Genomic DNA, 21192 nt, shown 5'->3' with positions numbered 1-21192 from the left:
TATTAATTTCCTCTACTGGAAAAACTACAACTAAAAAGCACATTTTTCTACTAATGGTAGAAACAAGGGCACTCCACACCTTGCAGTACTGGCTAAAAAAATCCTTTCTCTGGATCTACTTATAAGGATAAATCAAAGTTAGAGGTGGTTGATTATTATTTGGAAAAAAAGTTTAAGTTACTGGCCACCAAGTACATAGCATTAGAATGAGGATAAAATAACATCTTGAAATTACAAGTTCTGTAAGAAAACAGAGTAATAAATAGGGGACTATATGTTACCATTAACAATGCCCTTAAAAGCCAAAATGCTGCCAGAAAGGGGAAGCACCTCAAAGACAAGTGATAGGAATGATCACTGTTTTTTTTTTTTTTTACTGTCCAAGGTCACTCTCAGTCTTGAAGAATCAAAACAGAGCAAAGGTATACCTTAGAGGTACACTGTTTCAGTATGAAACCTGGCTAGTTTCCTACATTTTCTTTCAAATGCAGCCACAGTGTTCAAATGGACATGCCTCTGTTCTCTGAAGACAGGAAGCACAAGCCATATGGCCACACCAAAGAGAGGGGCCCTGGCCTCAGCAGTGCTGGGGCAGAGGGTCAGGAGAAGGACTTAACGACTCCCCCAGACTTGGAATGGAGGTACTGAATGTGAACAAGGGACAGCTTCAGAACAGACCACGAATGAGAAAAACAATGCTGAGGAACTGTAAGAGGGCTCTAAGACCAGAATAGCAGCAGGATCGAGACCCCAAGGCCAGTGTCATTTGAGGAACGTCTGGACAGAGCTCCACTCCACCATCTTTGAGGCAATGCTAATAATCCATCATTGTCATGGGCACTGAATCATACAAAAATGAGGCTGCTGCCCTCATTGAAAGCACAATGAGACACTGTTTCTTGCTACCTCAGCATCTTAACGTCTAGCACTACCATCTCTTCAGTGTAGAACTACTTTCCCAAAACACTGAGAATGCAGATATGAGAAGGATAAAGCCTGAGCTGACAGCTCTGGCTTGTCCGTGTCTTTTAGGAAATCTCTCAGTGCCCAGAGGTGTGTGTGTGATTCTGGCTACTCTTCACTGTAATGGACGGTCTAGTGTGGCTTGCCAAATGCCTCTGGCATGGGCAGAGAAGACCATACCAAAAACACACTGTGTGCCAGATGGCTTCTGCAGGATGTCAGACTGGACAAAATGGCAAAAGCAGGAGGGTGGGGTGGGGATGTGTGAAGAGGACAGGAAGGGGAGAGAAGCCGCTATAAACCAATCCCAGGGGAGTATTTCTATAGTGTACTCTCGGGCACCAGATGATCAGCAGTCTACTCAGCAGGGTTCAGTTAAACCAACAGGCCCACCAAATCCCCAACAGCATTATAGGGTTGAAAATAAGGGGAGAACTGCTCTCCCATTTCTTTGTGGGAATGACAAAACAGACCAACAGCTGAGTGATGTATATCACAAAATGGGCTTTAATGTCTCCCTCTTATAACATGATAGTGCTGTTTAAACCGGAACTGGCACCCAGCTCCCAAGACTAGCTTCCTATAAGGAATGAAGCTGGCAAGCCCCTGGTTGCCATGCAGCTGGGGCAGCCCCAGGCACTCGGCTTAGTACAAGATCTGGAGTCCAAATGCCTACACCTGCTGCAGTTCACCCCCTTTGGGGTTCTGGAACTGGCAGTATAGATTCTGTGAATATCAACTACACCAGATACCAGTCCACCTCTTTGTACTAGCGGCTCCCTCCCCTCTGTCCCCCACCTGCCTCATCTGCCCCCCGCAATACTGCTGGTCTCAGCTTTGTGAGGTACTAAGAGCACCTTGCCTTTGCAGGGCCTAAATCTCCCATCGTCACAGGTTTGAATCCTCTGTTTTGCTTTCACGTAAAACATCTTGGAAGCATGGCTTGCCCTGTCCAAAGGATTCTTGGAAGTCACATCCTCCAAGTTTCTCCCAAGCTGATGGCTTCCTTCCACGTCCAACACAGTAAGGCGATTCCAAAGAACTGCACGTAGGAGTGAAGACAAACAGGAGTTGATCTTCTTCTTATACCCAGTCAGCCCTTGTCTTGATCGCTTTATCTCTTTCTTTCATTAACACACACATCTGCATGTACACAGAGGTCTGGAAAAATCCTCTGAAAACTGGAAGTACTTTCTGAATTCCTGGAATTATCCCTTTCATCAAGTGATGTTCAAACTGCAGACTGGTCTCTGCCTTCCCAGATGGCTTCCCGTTGCTTGGCTTCCAATCGTTTTCTCTCTGTAAATAAAAGCAGTGTTAAAAATAGTAGTATAACTTCACATAACCAGTAACTTTCCCTTAATCTGAATTACAAGGCAAATTTTAATCATGAAAATGGGTGGATTCCCTGGTTTTCTCTTACCTGATTCCAAGAGTTAATATTTTTAACTTTCCAAGTGCTTTGTAAGTTGAAACAGTGTTAGCATTACTATACAATAAAAAGAGAAAGGTCTGGGGCTAGTAGAAATTAAAAGCATATGGAATAAAAGTCAGAACCTAGGAGGATCCAGATTCTTATCTTGCTATTAAGGTATTTATTTTAGTTCTCCTTCTCAACTGCGTTAGTGCTTCAGTGAAACTGGCCATTATTCCCAGTCTACTGATTTTATAAATATTTCAAAAGGGATCAAGAATATGTTTTAATTTTTTTTTTCTACCTTCTTGCTCAATGCAAACAGTAGCCACTGGGCTTTAGTAATATCTCTCTACTACAATCGTACAAAAAAATACTTCACAGGAAAATCAAATTTTAATGTTTTCAGAGTACTTTCAGGAGCCAGAAATCTTCTGGAATACCAATTCCAACATGGAAAAAAGACCACATATAATGAAGAGAAAATAAAAACTATTTCTAAAAACAAAAAAATGCACAAATCTGGGCAAACCATCTTCAAATTTTAACACATAAGCTTGGTTTCCATTTAACACTTTCACCAAGACCTGAGACAGTGCACACCATACATGGTTTGGTGACCCAAGCGCTTCACTAGGTGCCACAATACCAGTTCTAATTTCATGGCTAGTCAGTCATTGATCCTGACACTATAAAATGTAGATAATTAAGCCTAAGTGCTTCCTTCCAAGGGCAATTATTTCAGATAATGTCTGTAAAAGATTTTGCAAGTCATGAACCAAGGGGAATTACAGAAATCAAAGTGAGTTTAGAGTTAATATCAATACTTGCTATTTTAATGTATCTTTCCAAATTAGCAGAATACCTTACAGAAATTCTTATACTGTATTTGACTCAACTTTAAAGGCAAAGAACTTGATAAGGAAGCTGACTGGCACTTGGAAATGTGAGAAAGAGAAATTTGCTGCTATCTGGGCACCCTCTTGTGGCATTATCTGAAAACAGCAGCAAAATTACAAGAGACAAAAAATGGGGGTAGGCAACTTCCCAACTGAAGGCTAGCTAATTCAGAGTCCTGGACTCGGCTTCAAGGCAGGCTCAAACTGGATTGGGATTCTCCAGGGAGACAGTTCTAAGGATATCTGGCCAATGCTGGTTCTGATCCTTAAAAACAGGGAAAAGTTAGGAGAGGATCTAAAGGCAAGGCAACCCTGGACAAAAACAAAAACTGGTCTGGGTTCCAAGAAGATGTGAAGAAACCAGACAAGTGAATTATTAGAACTTAGATATTTTAATAAGCTCAGAGAGGTAAACCAGAATGGCAATGTGGGATGTTATAAGAAAGGAAATCCAGGAGCAGTAGAAAAACAGAATTTTGGCCCATGAGTCACAATTTCAAAATCAAAGTAGCACTGGAAAAAAAAAAAAGGTTTTTTAAAAAGCTTGGGACCAAAGTCCTTTAACTATACTACAACCTGAAAGGTCATGAGGCTGCTTTATAGCCTTTATATGCCATCTGGTGTGACTAGTCAGTCTGTTACAGAAATATTAATGCTATTGGATTTGATTTTGGTGTTAGGAAACAGGTATTAAGATAAACATACTATCTGTCTAAAATTGGAGTAGTTTAGATTTCTGAAACATTTCCTATCCTAACGCTTTCTAACAAAAGACTGTAGATCTGTATTACCAAATATATGTAAATATAAGAGGAAATTCTGGTGGTAAACCATATGATAAAATCAGCAAGAATAGGGAGACAAATTGAGAAGCACAAAGAAACAGTAAAAATGTGAGGCTTAAATTTAGAAATACAGAACATGAACAGAATACATAAATACAGGTTAGGATAAGACCTAAATATATTTTCTTCATTTTAAAGGAGAAATAGAAGCTTGGAGGAGTCAAGTGACTTGCCTAAAGTTATATAATCAGTGAAAACCTGAAGCTGGAACCCAGGTCCTTGGTTCTTAAAATCAGAATACTTTCCACTACCCTGACATCTGAAGACAGGATCTGAAAATATTTACACAGAAAAGAAAAAAATGTGAAAAAAAATATGGTCAGAAAAGTAAAGAATAAACATGTTGCCTTTTACTAAAGGAGATAATAGCTGATAGACTGCATTTTTCAAAAAAGCTCCTATTAACTTTAATTCCACCAATTAAAAAAGTACACTAAGAGAAAGACCAACCGCAGCCATGCGGGCATGGAACTAAAGAAGAAGAGAATATTAGTATGAAATGATTAACCTAAAGCCCTGAAGACTTTTATTTCTCAGTATAATAAATAAATTGGCAGAAACAATTATATTAAATGAGTTCTCACTGAGGAAATGGAAAGTGCTGAAGATGAAAAAGGGGCCAGTTTGGTGTCATGTTTAAAACAATAAAGAAGAGAGATGGAAATTAAAACCTTCAAAATTTACTTCTACACCTAAGAAAACAATGAAAAATCATCACAAAATCTACTTGTAGCCACGTACAGAGTAAAAATCAACATGAAGACTTGAAATATGAGTCTAGTCAAACTAATCTAATTGCCTTCTTTTATGGATTGACAGACCTGGTAGATCAAGGAGAGCTAATATAAATAACCTCTCTGCATTTTAGCAAGTTTTAGATTTCAGGCTTACCAAGTATGTATATGATCATTAATACACGGGGAAGGAGTCTACCTCACATAAATGTTAAGTGAGCATTTAACTCTAGAGGGTGGAATGATTATCAATACATTAAGTATATACATGCTATTTACTTAGCAATAATTGGTAAACAGGTCAGTCAGTCTGTAAACATTTTCATCTCTGATCAGGGCCACAGATATAAGTTTATTAAAAGGCAGGTGACACCAAAAATATGGGTAAACACTGCATCCCAAAGAAAAAGACAGGAAATGAAGGGAACTTTTACACAGAGGGAGAAAGGACACCAAGAAAATGCCGTTAAGACCTAGCCTACAAGTCAGCAATGCAGTGCTGTCCTTGAAGGCAGAATAACGGAATTCCTAAAAAGGATTTCAGAAGGCAGTGATTGTGATTAGATTTTTATTACAATTGACTAGGTATCCTACAGAGATGATTTTACTTTTAAGTTCTTAGTGATTTCATTAATCAAACTAAGAGATCAAATTATTGTTTACTTACTCTGCCTCTCAGGCCTGTGCCCCAAAAGATGGCCTTTCAGAACCAGCCAATTAATCATCCTCCCCGAAGAGTAAAATGACACACAGTTATGAAACAAAATTATAGCCGGCTTTTAAAATGAGAGTAGCTTATTCTGAGAACTCTGATTCCAACTTTAGATGGGAATTAAGTGTTCTGACAAGTGGAACATGGGGAAATTTTACATATATTCCTGAGTTTGGACTTTAAAATGTGGTTTTATCATTTACTGTGAATAATAAAAGATCACTGACAGAGATCATTCTTCGTTTTTGAGACTGCATCCAAGTACTGCATTTTGGACTCTTCTGTTGACCATGATGGCTACTCCATTTCTTCTAAAGGATTCTTGCCCACAGTAGAAGATATAACGGCCATCTGAGTTAAATTCACCCATTCCAGTCCATTTTAGTTCACCAATTCCTAAAATGTTGATGTTCACTCTTGCCATCTCCTGCTTGACCACTTCCAATTTGCCTTGATTCATGGACCTAACATTCCAGGTTCCTATGCAATATTGCTCTTTACAGCATGGGACTTACTTCCATCACCAATCACATCCACAACTGGATGCTGTTTTTGCTTTGGCTCCATCTCTTCATTCTTTCTGGAGTTATTTCTCCACTGATCTCCAGTAGCATATTGGAGTTCATCTTTCATTGTCCTAACTTCTTGCCTTTCATACTGTTCATGGGGTTCTCAAGGCAAGAATACTGAAGTGGTTTGCCTTTCCCTTCTCCAAGATTACTTTCTTAATTTCTTTTTTTTAAGGATTAAGACAAACACTCCTCAATAATATGGTAAGAAGACCAAAGTAGGGTAGAGGAAGTTATCAGGAAAGTATTTATACTTCAAAATCCCAAATTCCAAATTCATTAATTAGAAAGGTTCCATATGCAATGTTTAACTCTTGGTTTTATAAAGAAAATCATGGAGGACTTGAAAGGGTTCAGAGTAGAATCATGAGTGAAATAAGACTTAATAAAGAAAAACTAAAGTAACCAATGTCATTCATGTTAATGAATATGTAGCTAAGGATCTCTTTACAAACCAAGCACTGTGCCAGACAGCAGAACTCTTGAAGTGGGAAAAAGACAGGTTATGAGTTTTTTTCCATATTATTATTAATGTGTGTGTGTGTGTGTGCGCACGCATATGCACGCGCATGCACACATGCACTCTGTCATGTCTTACTCTTTGCAACCCCATGGACTGTAACCCACTGGTTCCTCTGTCCATGGAAGTTTTCAGGCAAGAATACTGGAGTAGGTTGTCATTTCCTACTCTAGGGGATCTTCCCAACCCAGAGACCAAACCCTCATCTCTTGTGTCTGCTGCACTGGCAAGCTGAGTCTTTACCATTGCACCACCTGGGAAGCCCTAGTATTAATAATAAAAGTACCTGTATCAGGATGGCACACACATCTCGATTTCATACTAATTCTGATCGACTAGCAAATGGTCAAGTCAAAAGTCACCAAGAAAGAGTGTCATGACTGATGAGCACTGTCTGTCATGGATAACGAAAGGGGAGCAATAGCACACAGTACATATTTGTCATTACTGGCATGTATTATTATAATGAATATTAACTTCCCAAGTGTCACACAAATAATATTATTCTAAATACATAAAGCACCTTTCTAAACGTTTTTATATATGTTAACTTATGTTGCTCAAAGAATTCTCCAAGGTTAGTTGAGTCAAGCACTGCTTTCACTGTGTGGGAAGCTGGGGCACAGGGACCTGCCCACAGCTACACAGCTAGTTAATGGCAAAACCGAGCCTCTCACTCCTAAATGTTCTGCCCTTGATAAGCTGTTAGAACAGAATGGTGTCCAGATGCTTCTGATTTCCAGTAAATACCTAAGAAGAAACTTTTAAACTATTGTATAGATTTCAGTCAGACCTAAGGAAGAATTTTCTGATAAAAGCTCTTAACCACTGGAACAGATAACTAAAAAGAAGCCTGTCATATTTTATTTTCTGAAGACCTTAAAAAAATTTTTTACTGGGAAAAAAAATGTTAATTACCCCCAAAACTCCTTCAAAAGGGAATACAATGTTGTAGAAGGAACATGGGTTTTAATTAGAGAGGCCTAGGTTCCAATACCACCTCTCAATTTACCAGTTGGGTATTTTATTGATATTTTACCTCTCTAAAATAGAGATAATATCATTCCCATCAAGAGTTAGCATAACAGGTTATACTGCCAGGAACTTCCTTCAATCCTTTTAATTGCAAAAACCTTTTCGTGGCTTTTAATCTTAAAATCTTCAGAAGTGAAGAGAAGAAACAACTGCTTAAAATATCAGGTTCATATTTTCTTTCTTACTCAAGGCAGGTATCTCTACCAGACTGTAGGTCTTAAGGAGAGGAACAAAATCCTGCCATCTCTCTAGTCTTCCTAATTAGGGAGCACAATGCCTTGCACAGGGGCAGGTACTCAGTGAATGCCAAATGTAGTTGATAAGAGTATCAGAGGCAACTTAAAACAAAAAGATCAATGACAAGAAAAAAATATGTGCTGGACTCCCCATAAAATGATATTGCTACTATTACTAAAAACAGCAGCAGCTAACATTTCTCTATCATGGGCCTGTTTACTCTATACCTACTATAGGCCTAGAGAAACAGGAAGGAGAGCATTCCTATGGGTTTTGAAAATGACTAAGTACCTTTTGTGAATTATCTCACTTGATTTCCATTTTATGGATGAGGAAACAGAGGCCTCCAGAGAGTAAGTAATTTGCCCAAGGTGACACAGCCAGTAAATGGTACAGCTTAGATACAGACCCAGGCAGTCTGATTCCATAGTCTTTATAATGTTATTTCTTGTGCTGTACTGACACCCTTCCCTCCAGTGGAAGATTTGGAACAAAAATATCTGTTCTATTTAATATCTAAAACAGTACTTTTCATTTCACAGAAAAAAAATCTTTTAAGTGAGCAGTTTTAGGTTCCATGCAGGCAATTATTAGAGTATATGCTTAATGCCTAAGCAGCCAGAAAGCTATATTGGAATTTTCCATAGGCAAGAATGAGAGAGTTCTAAGACACAATAAGGGAAGAGTCCTCTATAACCTGTATAGTTTTAGCACCAATGGATAGGAGAAATTTATCACAACAAAAGGCTTCTTTAAAAAAGTATGTACCAGGGTACCCACTTAGCCAAAAGCCTCATTTTTAACTGCATCACTGAAATGTCCTTTGTATAGCTGGGCACTTAAAATAAATTCAAGTGCGCCTGTATGACGATGGCCCTCCAGAGAAACAGTGGGGTATACAGGTGATAACCACACAAAACTATTGTTGCAGTACCTGTCGAAATACAGGTGACATTATACTCAAAGGGAAGCATGATACACTGCAAAAAGAATCACATCTCCTTTTATACATACCACAGTTATTACCCGCTACTGACTTTCTGAGATGACTGTGGTTATGACAGAGAAATCATTTTCCTCTAAGATAACCAATTAACAAAGGGTTAAGGATGCTACACAATTCCACTTTAATCTAGTTCTGACAGTGCCACATATAAAAACCAGAGGGATCTTCCCCTGTTTCTATAATCTCAAGGAAGCCTTTGAGTCAAGAATGCATGGGAAAAATCAAAACTGCCTCATTATAATCATTAAGGTTTCAAAAAATTAGTTGGGTTCAACTCTGAAACTCTAGCACCTGCCATGACATACTCTGTCACTGGTTATCTGGCCAGTGCAGCTGAGAGTCTGCAAGCTGCCTGCTATCACCAAAGCAGAGTGGACAGGGAGTATTAATGGCCTTGTTAGACCGGCAATAAACAAGGAGTTTGAAACTTCAATTCGTTTAATGGAAAAATGAAGCTACTTTTCAGTAAGTGGAATTTTCAGAATAAACTGCCTTCAGATTTCACAGATCATGGACTAAGGCAATCAGACTGTTTATAGTCTGAAGTTTGATAAAAAGTACTTAAGTGCAATGGGAGTCCCAAGCCTTTACATACAAGTCAATAGCCTATAAAGAGGAGAGAGACATTTAACCTCAACTACAAACTATATGGAAAGAAAAACCCTGCTTGTGGATCAGTTGAAATATTTTCTGAGAACTCCTAAGTACTGGAAAATAGTTAAGATTAGGCTAACCTAGATGTGCTCTAGTGGAGCCACTCAGGACTGTCTTTAAAGAAAAAAATTACATCCTAGAGTTATCATCACCAATGTCAGTTGCTGGCTTTTCCTTAATTTATCTTCTAAGATCTAAACCATTTGATAAAATCATGGCAATCACGGCCCAGTAAAACCACAGCAAATACTGTTTTCTGCCTGGGAGATTACTATGTCTTCATAGGAAAATTTTTCTGAGAGTTGGGAGCAAGAACTACAGAAACAGCCATGGATGAGCTAAAAAGACTGAACCTATCTTTGGAAAACAACAAAGGCGCATGGAGTAGGATACCCTGCTGTGTGGGACAGGCAGGCATATTCCAACATGTCTTCCTCCTAAATATAAGTCAGGAAAACAACTTCAATATATGTGGGAGGCTTTGAGGAAATGGAAATGACAATATGGAATGAGCTTCATTTTTTTTTTAAACACATGCTTTATAGTGAGCTCTAAAGGAACTAAAGAAGAATGCCATCAGCTTCAACTCACCTCGGGCTTCTCGCAGTTTCTTAAGCTCTGCTTCCCGTTCAGTTTTGCTCTGCTTACTTCGAACCCCAAGGGCACTGATGACTAGCCTTCTGGCTAGGGCTGCAGAAGTCTCAGGACGCTCCTTTGCTGGCTGCAGAAACTCTGTATGGGAGAAAACGAGGGAGCAGGAGGGAGTAAGGAAGAGAAAGCATTCTAGCTCCAAGTGATTTAACTCAGTAATTAACATACAAAATAGACTAACAAGGGCTGCATCAGCAGTAATTAATACAAGCCTGATAGATGAAGATCAGAGGAAATTAACACAGCAAAGCACAAACAACCCTGCCTTCATTATCTGTATTAACACAATTTCCTACAGTGACTCTATCAAACTGCTAACCACAGAGGTAAACTGGATAAGGCTGTCATCAGAAAATGGTGACTGCAGTGCCTGCAGTTCACATTCCCCACTCCCTCCAAGTGGCTTCTCCAATGATATATTTCCAACAGAGCCTTTCCTCTTTTCCCTTTTCCTTAAAAATATTTCTTTTAACACTAAAAATAAAAGTGTTATGTCTTTAGAACTCTGGATGCTATACAAGTGCTGGGAAAAAAAAAAAGAATATGACTGTCAACAAGAAAAAGCTCCTGAGATTATAGGCTTACCAGCGTAAGCTCTAGCTTTGGCCTTGGCTGCTCTTGTGGCCTGTGACAAGGGCCGGATCTTCACCATGGTATGTTTACTACCAAGAGCATCACGGGCTGCAAAAAGAATAAATATATATAAAGAAGTAGAAAACATGAAGATGAGTGATGCAAAATATATATATAGTTAAGGCTAGTTCTTAGAAAGTATTTCCTAGATGTTGTCCTTTATTTTTTCATCATGGGCAAAAGAAATGGTAAGCTCTAGAAAATCCATAAGGAACAACTCGGCAGTGATTATTTTAAAATGGGGATTAGTAAACTATGGCTTTGTGACCCAATCCAGCCAACCACCCCGTTTTTGTCAAGTTTTACCGCAACAGAGCCGCGCTCATTCGTTTGCACAGTGTCGAGGGATGCTGTCTTTCCTCAGCAGCAGAAACCTTATATCCTAAAATATCCACTATCTGGCTCTTTATAAAATAAGTTTGCAGACCCTTATTTTAGATGAATCGAACAGGAATCAACATCTCTGATTTGTCTGAAAGTCTCTGCATCAGATCTATCTTGATGGCGATGAAGAGGCTAAATCATACACTCGGAAAGTATGTGTTACAAATGATCACTGGACAGGTTAAAGGGCTACTGCAAATTCATCTGTCAGTGAGGCTGGGGGCAGAACCACAAACATGCTAACATTTACTCATACTGGCTTTTTAAATCTCTACCTGTTTATGCACTATCATAACTGACAGTTATGTAGCAAATAACGAAAAGCTGACTATCTCTCCAAATACCACTGGATTAGGGTAAAAAGGGAAAGGGGGGAGCACCAAAGTAACCTGCCTCAAAAACCCTCTACCTGTCATTTATCTATAGCGACTGAATAAAATGCCAGGTGGCTGGAACAGAAAGCAAATAAGGAAAAGAAGCAGAAGAAAATGGACAATAAACACAGTGAAATCCACTGGGTGAATACCTGTAATCGGACTGGAGAATACTCCTAGGGCATGTGTATCGTCCACCCATTTAATATCAAATCCTTTCTTTCTGCAACAAAATAAAAGAACTTTATTCCTTAAAATAAAACTTACTTTTAAAAAACATCTTTCAAATAGTATCTCATAAAGCATTCCATGATGAGAGAAACACAACAAGCGCATGGGTGGAGTGGGGATAATGACAAACAAAACGGCCTGGAAAACAGAAGCCACTGAATTTTAAAAGCAATAACACCATCATAAAGAACTACCTGGGAGGATTTTACGTTGTCAGCCATTTTATAGACATCAACTAATTAATCCACACATATTCCCTGGGGAGGTAAAGTATTTATCACACTATTTACAAGAGATGTTTTTAGGGGACTGGAGAAAGCAAGCATAAGAGGAAAAGAAGAATCAGGGGAGGAGGAGGTGGGTAGGGAAGGTCACTTGGATTTAATGTAAATGTAGGCTCAAGGGCAGAGACTAGAGACAGAGAGGAAGAGGGAGACGGGTCATTCAAAACAAAATCAATCAAATAAGAGAAAAAAGAGACAACTATTATCAGGGAGACTGACCTAATCTTTTTTTCCAGTTGTAGAAGGGAAGTAAGAAAGTAAAATTCAGGTTCTGCCACCTTGAGGCCAGGGGCTGGTTTAATCTCTCTGTAAGCCAGGTTTGCTCATCTGTAAAAAATGGGTTGAATTCCTTCCTAACAGAGTTGCTGTGAAAATGGAAATGAGATAATCCATGACAAGGCAAAGGGCACGATGTTGAGCACTTAGTGGACATTTAATAAATCAATGGTGCCCATTATTTTTTATTAATAATAATATTCATCAGGAAGATGATTAATATTAATGAAGATGTGATTAAAATATGAAGTTTTGACTCTGGTGTTTGACTCACAGGCTTTTGCACCATGACCTTTTCTTTCTTTTTTTTTTTTTTTAAATAAAGCACTATAAAGAACAAAAAAAAGACAACTGCTAAAGTATCTTTTCCCTTTAACAACTAGTCAAGAAAAAATTTCCTTTGAAAGAAAAAGGAATCAAGAGGCTTTGAAGGCTAGTTAGACAATTTCCTGATGTAAAAGTAAGTTCATCCATGGCATAAAATGACCACAGGAGTTGAAAACTATGAGAAAGTTCCACAGTAGAAGTCTATATTATACAATAGCTGACAAAAGATGGTAAAAAGCTTAGATGGGCTCTAGAAGGCCTTTTAGACTTCAGAAGTTTATAACCCTTTAAAATGCTTCTCCCCTTTTGAAAATATTTTTGGGTTTGATAGAAAAAATGGTCTTGCAGATAAAATTAGGAAGAAATAGAGCAAAAGGAAGTTAATAATTCTTAAGAGTTAACTAATGTTCAGAAAATTCCAGACATCAGCAAAATTAATCCTTGGTTTTAAAAATCATCATTATTAGTGACAACTTCAGGTAGTTCTCATTTTGGATTTAATCTCACCAACTGCTTTTTAAAATCTACCATGCACTTCACCTGGTACAGACCTGATACTGGGTCTTACCATAACTGTAATGAATTTGACTGACCCATACTACATGTTTAGAGTAAGGTCTATGGCAAAGACTGTTAACTGTCCTCCAGGATCCAGTCACTGCTCCTTTCTTTTAGTTACATAACTGACAAGTGAGGTACCCAGCTGCTAGTTTTGCCTGTTCTAGAACTTTACAGAAAAACAGGGTTCTTGTTTTTGTACACAGAGTTTCAAGGAATACAGTCACGCTCATTTATTTACCTATTGTTTATGGCTATTCGTGTACAATGATGGCAGGAAAATACTATCTGACCCTAAAGGAAAAGTTGGGAGCTATACCCTAATTCTAGATGTACATGAACTGAATTTTAAGTTTAAATCTGTGTATCAGACAACAGACCTGGTTTATCGTTAATGGCAGGATTATAGCATTAAAGTATAATCCCTTCTTGGTAATGACTTTCTTGAATATCCTGAAAAATCTTTTTCTTAATAACTTATTTTTGGGATTATTGCTTTTATCCCCAAAGCTTATGTTTTCTTATAAGATAAAGATACAGAGATACACTTCTGACTCTACATACATATGAAGTATATACATATATAAAAGGTAGTGCAACTATTCTCAAACCCATTTACATCAGTTTTAATTTATGTTTACTACATAATTTATTAAATAAAATTAAAACAATGAACTATGAGTATGAACATAAGAGTTGTATCTATAAAAACTTAATGCTTTGAAAGACTTGAGAAAGATGAAGTCACTAAAAACCCCCAAAAAACTGTCACCAATTATGTTTGGGCAAAACAGTTTTTAAAAAAAAGGACGAGGGGATGGGGAATTCCCTGGTGGTCCAGTGATAAGGACACAGCACTTTCACTGCTGTGACCTGGCTTCAAGTCCTGGTCAAGGAACTAAGGCCCTGCACTCAGACCCTGCAAGCCATGTGGTGCAGCCACATAAAAAAAAAAAAATTATTTTAAAAGAGAAAACATTTTAATCTATAAGGAGTTTGCACTCAAGTGACTTTGAATGGATATTAGTTCTTGCTGGAAGTTGTAGGTGATATCAGGGTGACATTAAGAACTCTTCTCTCAACAGACTAGTAATTTAAAAACAAACAAAAAAAAGGTCTTGGCACCACATCAAACTCAATGGACATGAGTTTGAGCAAACTCCAGGACACAGTGAAGGACAGGGAAGTCTGGTGTGCTATAGTCCATGGGGTTGCAAAGAGTCAGCCACAAATGAGTAACTGAACAACAACAACCACATCAAAGACTGACAAGTAAGTGGACATTTATATGTACTGTTAAAATGAGCTGGCTGAGATGTAACAATCACATTTTATCATTCTCTACTTGATTATTTCTATCTCAGTGGTCAGAATAACCTCAAATCAATAATTTAATTTACAGCCTTTTGGACTGTTAGGACCCTTGGTGCCTGGCAGAAGAAAACACATATCTTCTCAGGAGATAGTCTCTTCTTTTATTGCAGACCTCAATTCTCATAAATAAAATTCCAAAGGAAATGGCCAGCTTTACAGTTAAAAAAAATAAATAACTAAACCTCCAAAAAAAGCAAGGCACTATGAGTGAGAATTTGTAAAAACAGAATTAAAAGGACTTCAGGTAAAGGAATAACTTAGACACAGACTATAGAAGGTCTATGTTCACTATACTTAAAAAGAAATTGTTTAAATCTTGAAAATAGAGGAAAAAAATGCAGATTTGAGAATTAGAGAACTTTGAAAAATAAGAAACATAAAATGAAATTTAAAAATTCAATGGACAAATTTAAAAGCAAATTAACCACAGTTGAAGAAATTAGAACCAAAGAAATTACTCAGCATATAAAGGAGACAAAGAAATGGAAAATATGATAGAGATAACATAAGGATTAAGTTAGGAGGTCTAATCCACTTTCAACCAGCAGCATCATAGAGAATATAAAAGAGACTAGTATAGAGGCAACATTTGAAGAAATAATGTTTAGTGTTCTCCAAAACCAATGAAAAATATTTAGGAAGCCCAAATAATCTCAATAATGATAACGAAAGAAACACAAAGTCACATCATACTGAAAATGTACAATACCAAAGACAGAAAACATTAAGAGCACCCAAAGAGAAAAGACAGATTATACTCAGAAGCAATAGTCAGACTTTCAGTGGGCTTCTCATCCTACCCTAAGAAAGCCAGGAGAAAGCAGAATAAAATCTTCAAGTTCCTGAGAAAAATAATTGTTAACCTAGGATTCTATACCCAGCAAAAATGTCTTTCAAGAATGAAGTTGAAATAAAGCCATTAAGAAACAACAGTGATGATGACAACAAAATCCAACTGAATGTGACACCAGCAGACTGTTATTAATTAAATTCTAAAGAACCTGTTCCATGCAGGAGGAAAAAGATTTCAGATGAAAGATACGAGACAGAAAAAGAATACAGAAAGCAGATGAATCTAAATGCTGACTATATAAAAAAAATGTAACATCAAATGGAGTTTAAAAAGAAAAAAACTAAATCAAAATGACTCAAACTACTAAATCTCAATAGTATATGAGTTGGAGTTTGGGAAGACACTGGAATGGAATTGGGGAATGGAGCTTAAAACCCTTCAAGTGTTTGGAAAGAGTGTAAAAGTACTAACCTTAGTCATTGGTAAATTAAACATGCATTTTATAATTTCTAAAGTAACCACCAAATAATAGAAATGGTATTATTCCCCAAAAATATGGAGTGAGAAAAAAATACCTCATCAATCCAAAAGAAGGCAAGATAGAAGAGAAAAAGATGGGACACGTAAACACACAAAAAAAGATGGCAGGCAATACATCCAAATATATCAATAATTACAATAAATATAAATGGACTAAATGCACTGTGGAGACAGATTACAAAGTCATTATTGATGATATTCTTCTTAAATGCTAAATTGGGATCTAGAAAGACTTTAGCATTTTTTTAAAGGAACTTAGAAGAAGAGTGGTCTGATACAGATTTCCAATGGGCTTGGAATACACAATAAACAAACTTGATGCTAAAGTAAATGACAGGGAACAGGAAAGCAAAAGAGATGATTTTTCAGAAGACATTTTAAGAAAATTTCATCCCATCTTCCCTAACATCCCCAGTCAATTGCAAATACTTACTGATAAGTGCAGAAAATCCGTAGAAGATCTTCAGTACGAAATTCTTGGGGGAAGTCATAAATTTCAATGACATGTGGGAATTCACAATCACTGAGGTCAATATCAGGAACTTCATGGTTGTAATAATCAAATCTAGGTTCTTGGATACTTTCTCTGTTCTTCATATTCCCTGATAACTAGAGAGGAGGAAGCATACATGTGACTGTTATACCAAGCCAGAGCATCATAAAACACCCTCCCATATATAAACAATTCTCCCTTTTATCTCCATGTTCCTATTCCTTAGCCTTTATCATTTGTCTCTGTTCCAAACACAGTAATATCACCCAGTTTATATTATACATGTGGAATACTTGAAAAAGTGCTGAAACTCCAGAAAAGACAAGCAATAAATGAAACTTAGCTTGCATCTATCAACAAGGTGTGAGAAAATGTAGAATGATTAATGCAGTGAGTTACAAACAACACATCTTAGAAACTGAATTGCAGAAAATAGTTCAAGAGATGAATTAATAACATTTGTTTTATTTGAGCTTATTGATCAGACCCATAGTTTCCTTTCTGAAAGTGAGCAAAAGCAAAACAAAATGTTTTAAGAATGAAAACACTTTGCTAGTCTACCTATTGTTGATGGTAGCTTACAAAGATATTTGTTATGACAAATGTTAAGTGGCACAGGTAATTAAAGTTCCCCAGCGTTAGAGCTACCTAAAGGAATTCCCACACAGGTTAATAAAGAAAGTAACAGTAATGAAGAGCATTTAAAATTTTACTCTATGATTAAAAACTGAATGCTGTTAACTATTTCACACTGGAAGCAGGAGAATGGAAAGGGAAAAGTGAAAAGTGACAGCAAAGTAGCCATGACAGTCATTTTGTCATTCACCTAGACACTAGTACTGAACACCCAGAACCTTCAGGCTCAAAGTGTGTTCTGGTAATCAAAAGTCCAACTTTTGATTGATAGAGACCTTCAAGCATTCTTTCTTTTATACTGTACTTGCTTTCCCATCAAATGAGAAAATAAGAATCTGCAATGCCAAGGATGCATCTCCTTTCCTCAGAGAAGTGAAAAATGGATTTAAAAATTTTATTCAGGAGGCAGGAAAGGAAAAAGGTGATTTAGGTAAAATCGATGAAAATGTTTATCTTTTGCTGTGTCTCTAGTTCCTTTTCTCCACTAAGCTTCAGTTTTACGTCTTAAAAAAGGACATAATAATAGCACCAACATCTTACAAGTAGGGGAGAAGACTAAATGAGATGATGCAGTAAGTACTTAGCATACTACTTAGCATCTAAGTATGAATTCAACCCAATTTAAGCAAATTTTAATGAGGTGTTCAATCTATTGGGCTTCCCTGGTAGCTCAGACAGTAAAGAATCCGCCTACAATGCAGGAGACCTGGGTTTGATCCCCGAGTTGGGACGATCTCCTAGAGGAGGGCATGGCAACCCACTCCAGTATTCTTGCCTCAATCTATTATAGGCCAAGTACCATGTTATTTCCACCCTGCTTAGGATACAGAAAGAAGAGAATATCCCTCATACCATAACAATAAGGAAAGACCAAACGATCTATACATATCATAGCTTTTCTTGAGTTTAGCATAGAGTTGACTGAGTATGTAAGGAAACTGAAATCCACAGGATGACATGTCCCCCCAAAGAGAGAGAATACCTAAACTTTTTTCCCTCTGGCAGATCATGAGAAGTGGCCACCAAACAAGTGGGCAAGAAGATATCAGCTAAATGTTTAACAAGTTCTTACGAGCCTAGAGTTGACAGTTTAGAATAACTCAGAGCCCCAGAAAGGGGGCTCCAGAAAGGAGGGGGACCTGAAATTACTTGCAAGACCATCCTTAGGCTAATGCCACACTGTCTTGATTACCATTGTTTCATAAGTTCTGAAATTAGGAGGCTTGAGTCCTCCTACTTTGATCATTTTCAGAATCATTTTGGCTATTCTGAATCCCTTGCATTTCCATATGAATTTGAGGATCAGTTTGCAGATAGAAGTGGGCCACAAGCGAAGGAAGGAGGGCAGCAGTCTAAGAGAAGCTGAAAAAGGCAAGAAAACGGATTCCACTCTAGTCTCAAGAAAGGAACACAATCCTACCAATATCCTAATTTTAGTCCAGTGAGACCCATTTTGGACTTCTGACCTCAAGAACTATAAGGCAATAAATCTGTGTTAAGACACTAGTTTGTGGTAATTGAAAACATTGGTGATACTGTACATATATATATATATATAAAACCTTTCTAGCTTTATGTCATGTCATCCCTTAAAATATGCTACATTCCAACCAAAAAGTAATACTATGCCTAAACAGGCATAAATACTATGCCTATGAGTGCACAACTGCACTCATTTCACACGCCAGCAAAGTAATGCTCAAAATTCTCCAAGCTAGGCTTCAACAGTATGTGAACCAAGAACTTACAGATGTTGAGAAAAGGCAGAGGAACCAGGATAAAATTGCTAACATCCTCTGGATCATAGAAAAGGCAAGAAAATTCCAGAAAAACATCTATTTCTGCTTCACTGACTATGCTAAAAGCTTTTGACTGTGTGGATCACAACAAACTGTGGAAAATTCTTAGAGATGGGAATACCAGACCACCTTACTTGCCTCCTGAGAAACCTGGATGCAGGTCAAGGAGCAAGTTAGAACCAGCCATGGAACAACAAACTGGTTCAAAATTGGGAAAGAAGTATGTCAACGCTGTATATTGTCACCCTGCTTATTTAACTTATATGCAGAGTACATCATGCAAAATGCCACACTGAATGAAGCACAAGCCAGAATCAAGATTGCCAGGAGAAATATCAATAACCTGAGATATGCAGATGACACCACCCTTATGGCAGAAAGCAAAGAGGAACTAAATAGCCTCTTGAAAAAGTGAAAGAGGAGAGTGAAAAGCCTGGCTTCAAACTCAACATTCAAAAAATGAATATCATGGCATTCACTCCCATCACTTCGTGGCAAAGAGATGGGGAAACAACGGAAACACTGACAGACTTTATTTTCTTGGGCTCCAAAATCACTGCAGATGGTGACTGCAGCCATGAAATTAAAAAATGCTTGCTCCTTGAAAGAAAGCCATGACAAACCTAGACGGTGTACTAAAGAGGAGAGATACTACTTTGCCAACAAAGGTCCTATAGTCAAAGCTTTTGTTTTTCCAGTAGTCATGTATGGATGTGAGAGTTGGACCATAAAGAAGGCTAAGCGCCAAAGAATTGATGCTTTTGAACTGTGGTGCTGGAGAAGACTCTTAATAGTCCCTTGGACTGCAAGATCAAACAGTCAACCCTAAAGGAAATCAACCCTGAATGTTCACTGGAAGGACTGATGCTGAAGCTAAAGCTCCAATACTTTGGCCACCTGATGCCAAGAACTGACTCACAGGAAAAGATCCTGATGCTGGAAAAGATTGAAGGCAGAAGGGGACGACAGAGGGTGAGATGGCTGGATGGCATCACCGACTCAACGGACATGAGTTTGAGCAAGCTCCAGGAGATGGTAAAGGACAGGGAAGCCTGGCGTGCTGCAGTCCATGGGGTTGAAAAGAATTGGACATGACTGAGTGACTGAACAACAATATGCCTAAACACATCTTGCTTCTTTCTGCCTGTTGATTTGATCACATTATTTTGATCACATGTATAATCTGACTCTTCCTCTACACTTCTATAGCATTCACCTCATCTGCACTACTTTTTTTTTTTTTTTTTTTTGCTGTGCCATGCGGCACGTGGGATCTTAGCTTCCTGACCAGGGATTGAACCTGTGCTCCCTTAATCACTAGACCATAAGGGAAGCCCCATCATCTGCACTACTTTCATAGTACTCACTGCATAACACCTAATATTAATTAGACCCATCTCTTCCTCTAGCTTTAACCTCACTATCTAACCACCTATCCAACGAACATTTAATGTATGTTTAACATCACATTCGAGAAAGAACCTGGACAAAGAATTTTAATATGTAATAAAGTTATAAGAATGAAGAAGGTATTACCAGTGGGTAGAAGAGAATGAACATTGCTTATTCTTCTTCACTACCCAAGTAAAGAAATTATGCAGAGAAAAGTATCGTAGACAGAAATGTGCAAAAGCATGCAAGGAGTGTAGCATTCTTTAAACAGTTCGGTGTGGCCACACTGAATAATGGGAGGACTTCAGAGAGTGCTATGGGCTTCACTGTGTCCTCCCAAAATTCATGAGTCAAAGTCATAAACGCTAATACCTTAGAATATAACTGTATTTAGAGATCATGTCTTTAAAGTGGTATTAAGTGAAAATAAAGTAGATCCTAATCTGAGTGGTGTCCTTATAAGAGGAAATTTGGACACAGACAGAGGGAAGATCATGTAAACACAGCCATTTACAAACCAAGGCGAGGCCTCAGAAGAATCCAACCCTTGCTGACACCTTGATCTTGGACTTCTGGCCCCTAGAATTGTAAGAGAACAAGTTTCTGTGGTGCTCTGTCACAGCCAGTCCAGGGTTCCGTGCTCTGGCAACCTTAACAAATTAATACAGGGAGCAAGGCTGCAGTTTCAGTTTCCTCATCAATATTCTGATTCTATATTACACCTACAAGGGACATGTCATATTCACCCCTATATACTCCCACTGCACACATTAACTTGCACAAACTAGGCATTCAAAAAATACTTGTGGAATGAATACTTGAGGCACATGCCTCAAATTAATTACTTTGTCCAAATGCC

At 37.9% G+C, this 21192-nt stretch overlaps 1 protein-coding gene across 11 annotated transcripts in view; it reads right to left on the bottom strand.

Annotated features, from left to right (window-relative positions):
- Positions 1-1452: 1452 nt before the first annotated feature.
- The window catches only part of R3HCC1L (R3H domain and coiled-coil containing 1 like), a 65415-nt gene continuing 45675 nt past the window's right edge, over positions 1453-21192 (bottom strand). For 10 of the 11 annotated variants that reach the window (XM_043925301.1, XM_043925310.1, XM_043925305.1 and 7 more), the window contains 5 exons: positions 16447-16622; positions 11783-11853; positions 10825-10920; positions 10180-10320; positions 1453-2262 (listed from right to left, as the gene is read on the bottom strand). In XM_043925301.1, the coding sequence (XP_043781236.1) occupies positions 2195-2262; positions 10180-10320; positions 10825-10920; positions 11783-11853; positions 16447-16622 (552 nt within the window). In that variant the 3' untranslated portion in view covers positions 1453-2194. Of the gene's footprint in view, positions 2263-10179; positions 10321-10824; positions 10921-11782; positions 11854-16446; positions 16623-21192 lie in introns of those variants that run through there. The other variant, XM_043925311.1, reaches the window with a different exon arrangement.

The sequence above is a fragment of the Cervus elaphus genome, chromosome 15, assembly GCF_910594005.1.
Source record: "Cervus elaphus chromosome 15, mCerEla1.1, whole genome shotgun sequence".
NCBI lineage: Eukaryota > Metazoa > Chordata > Mammalia > Artiodactyla > Cervidae > Cervus > Cervus elaphus.
Note: the sequence above shows the minus strand (reverse complement) of the source record. Positions and strands in the feature narration are given on the sequence as shown.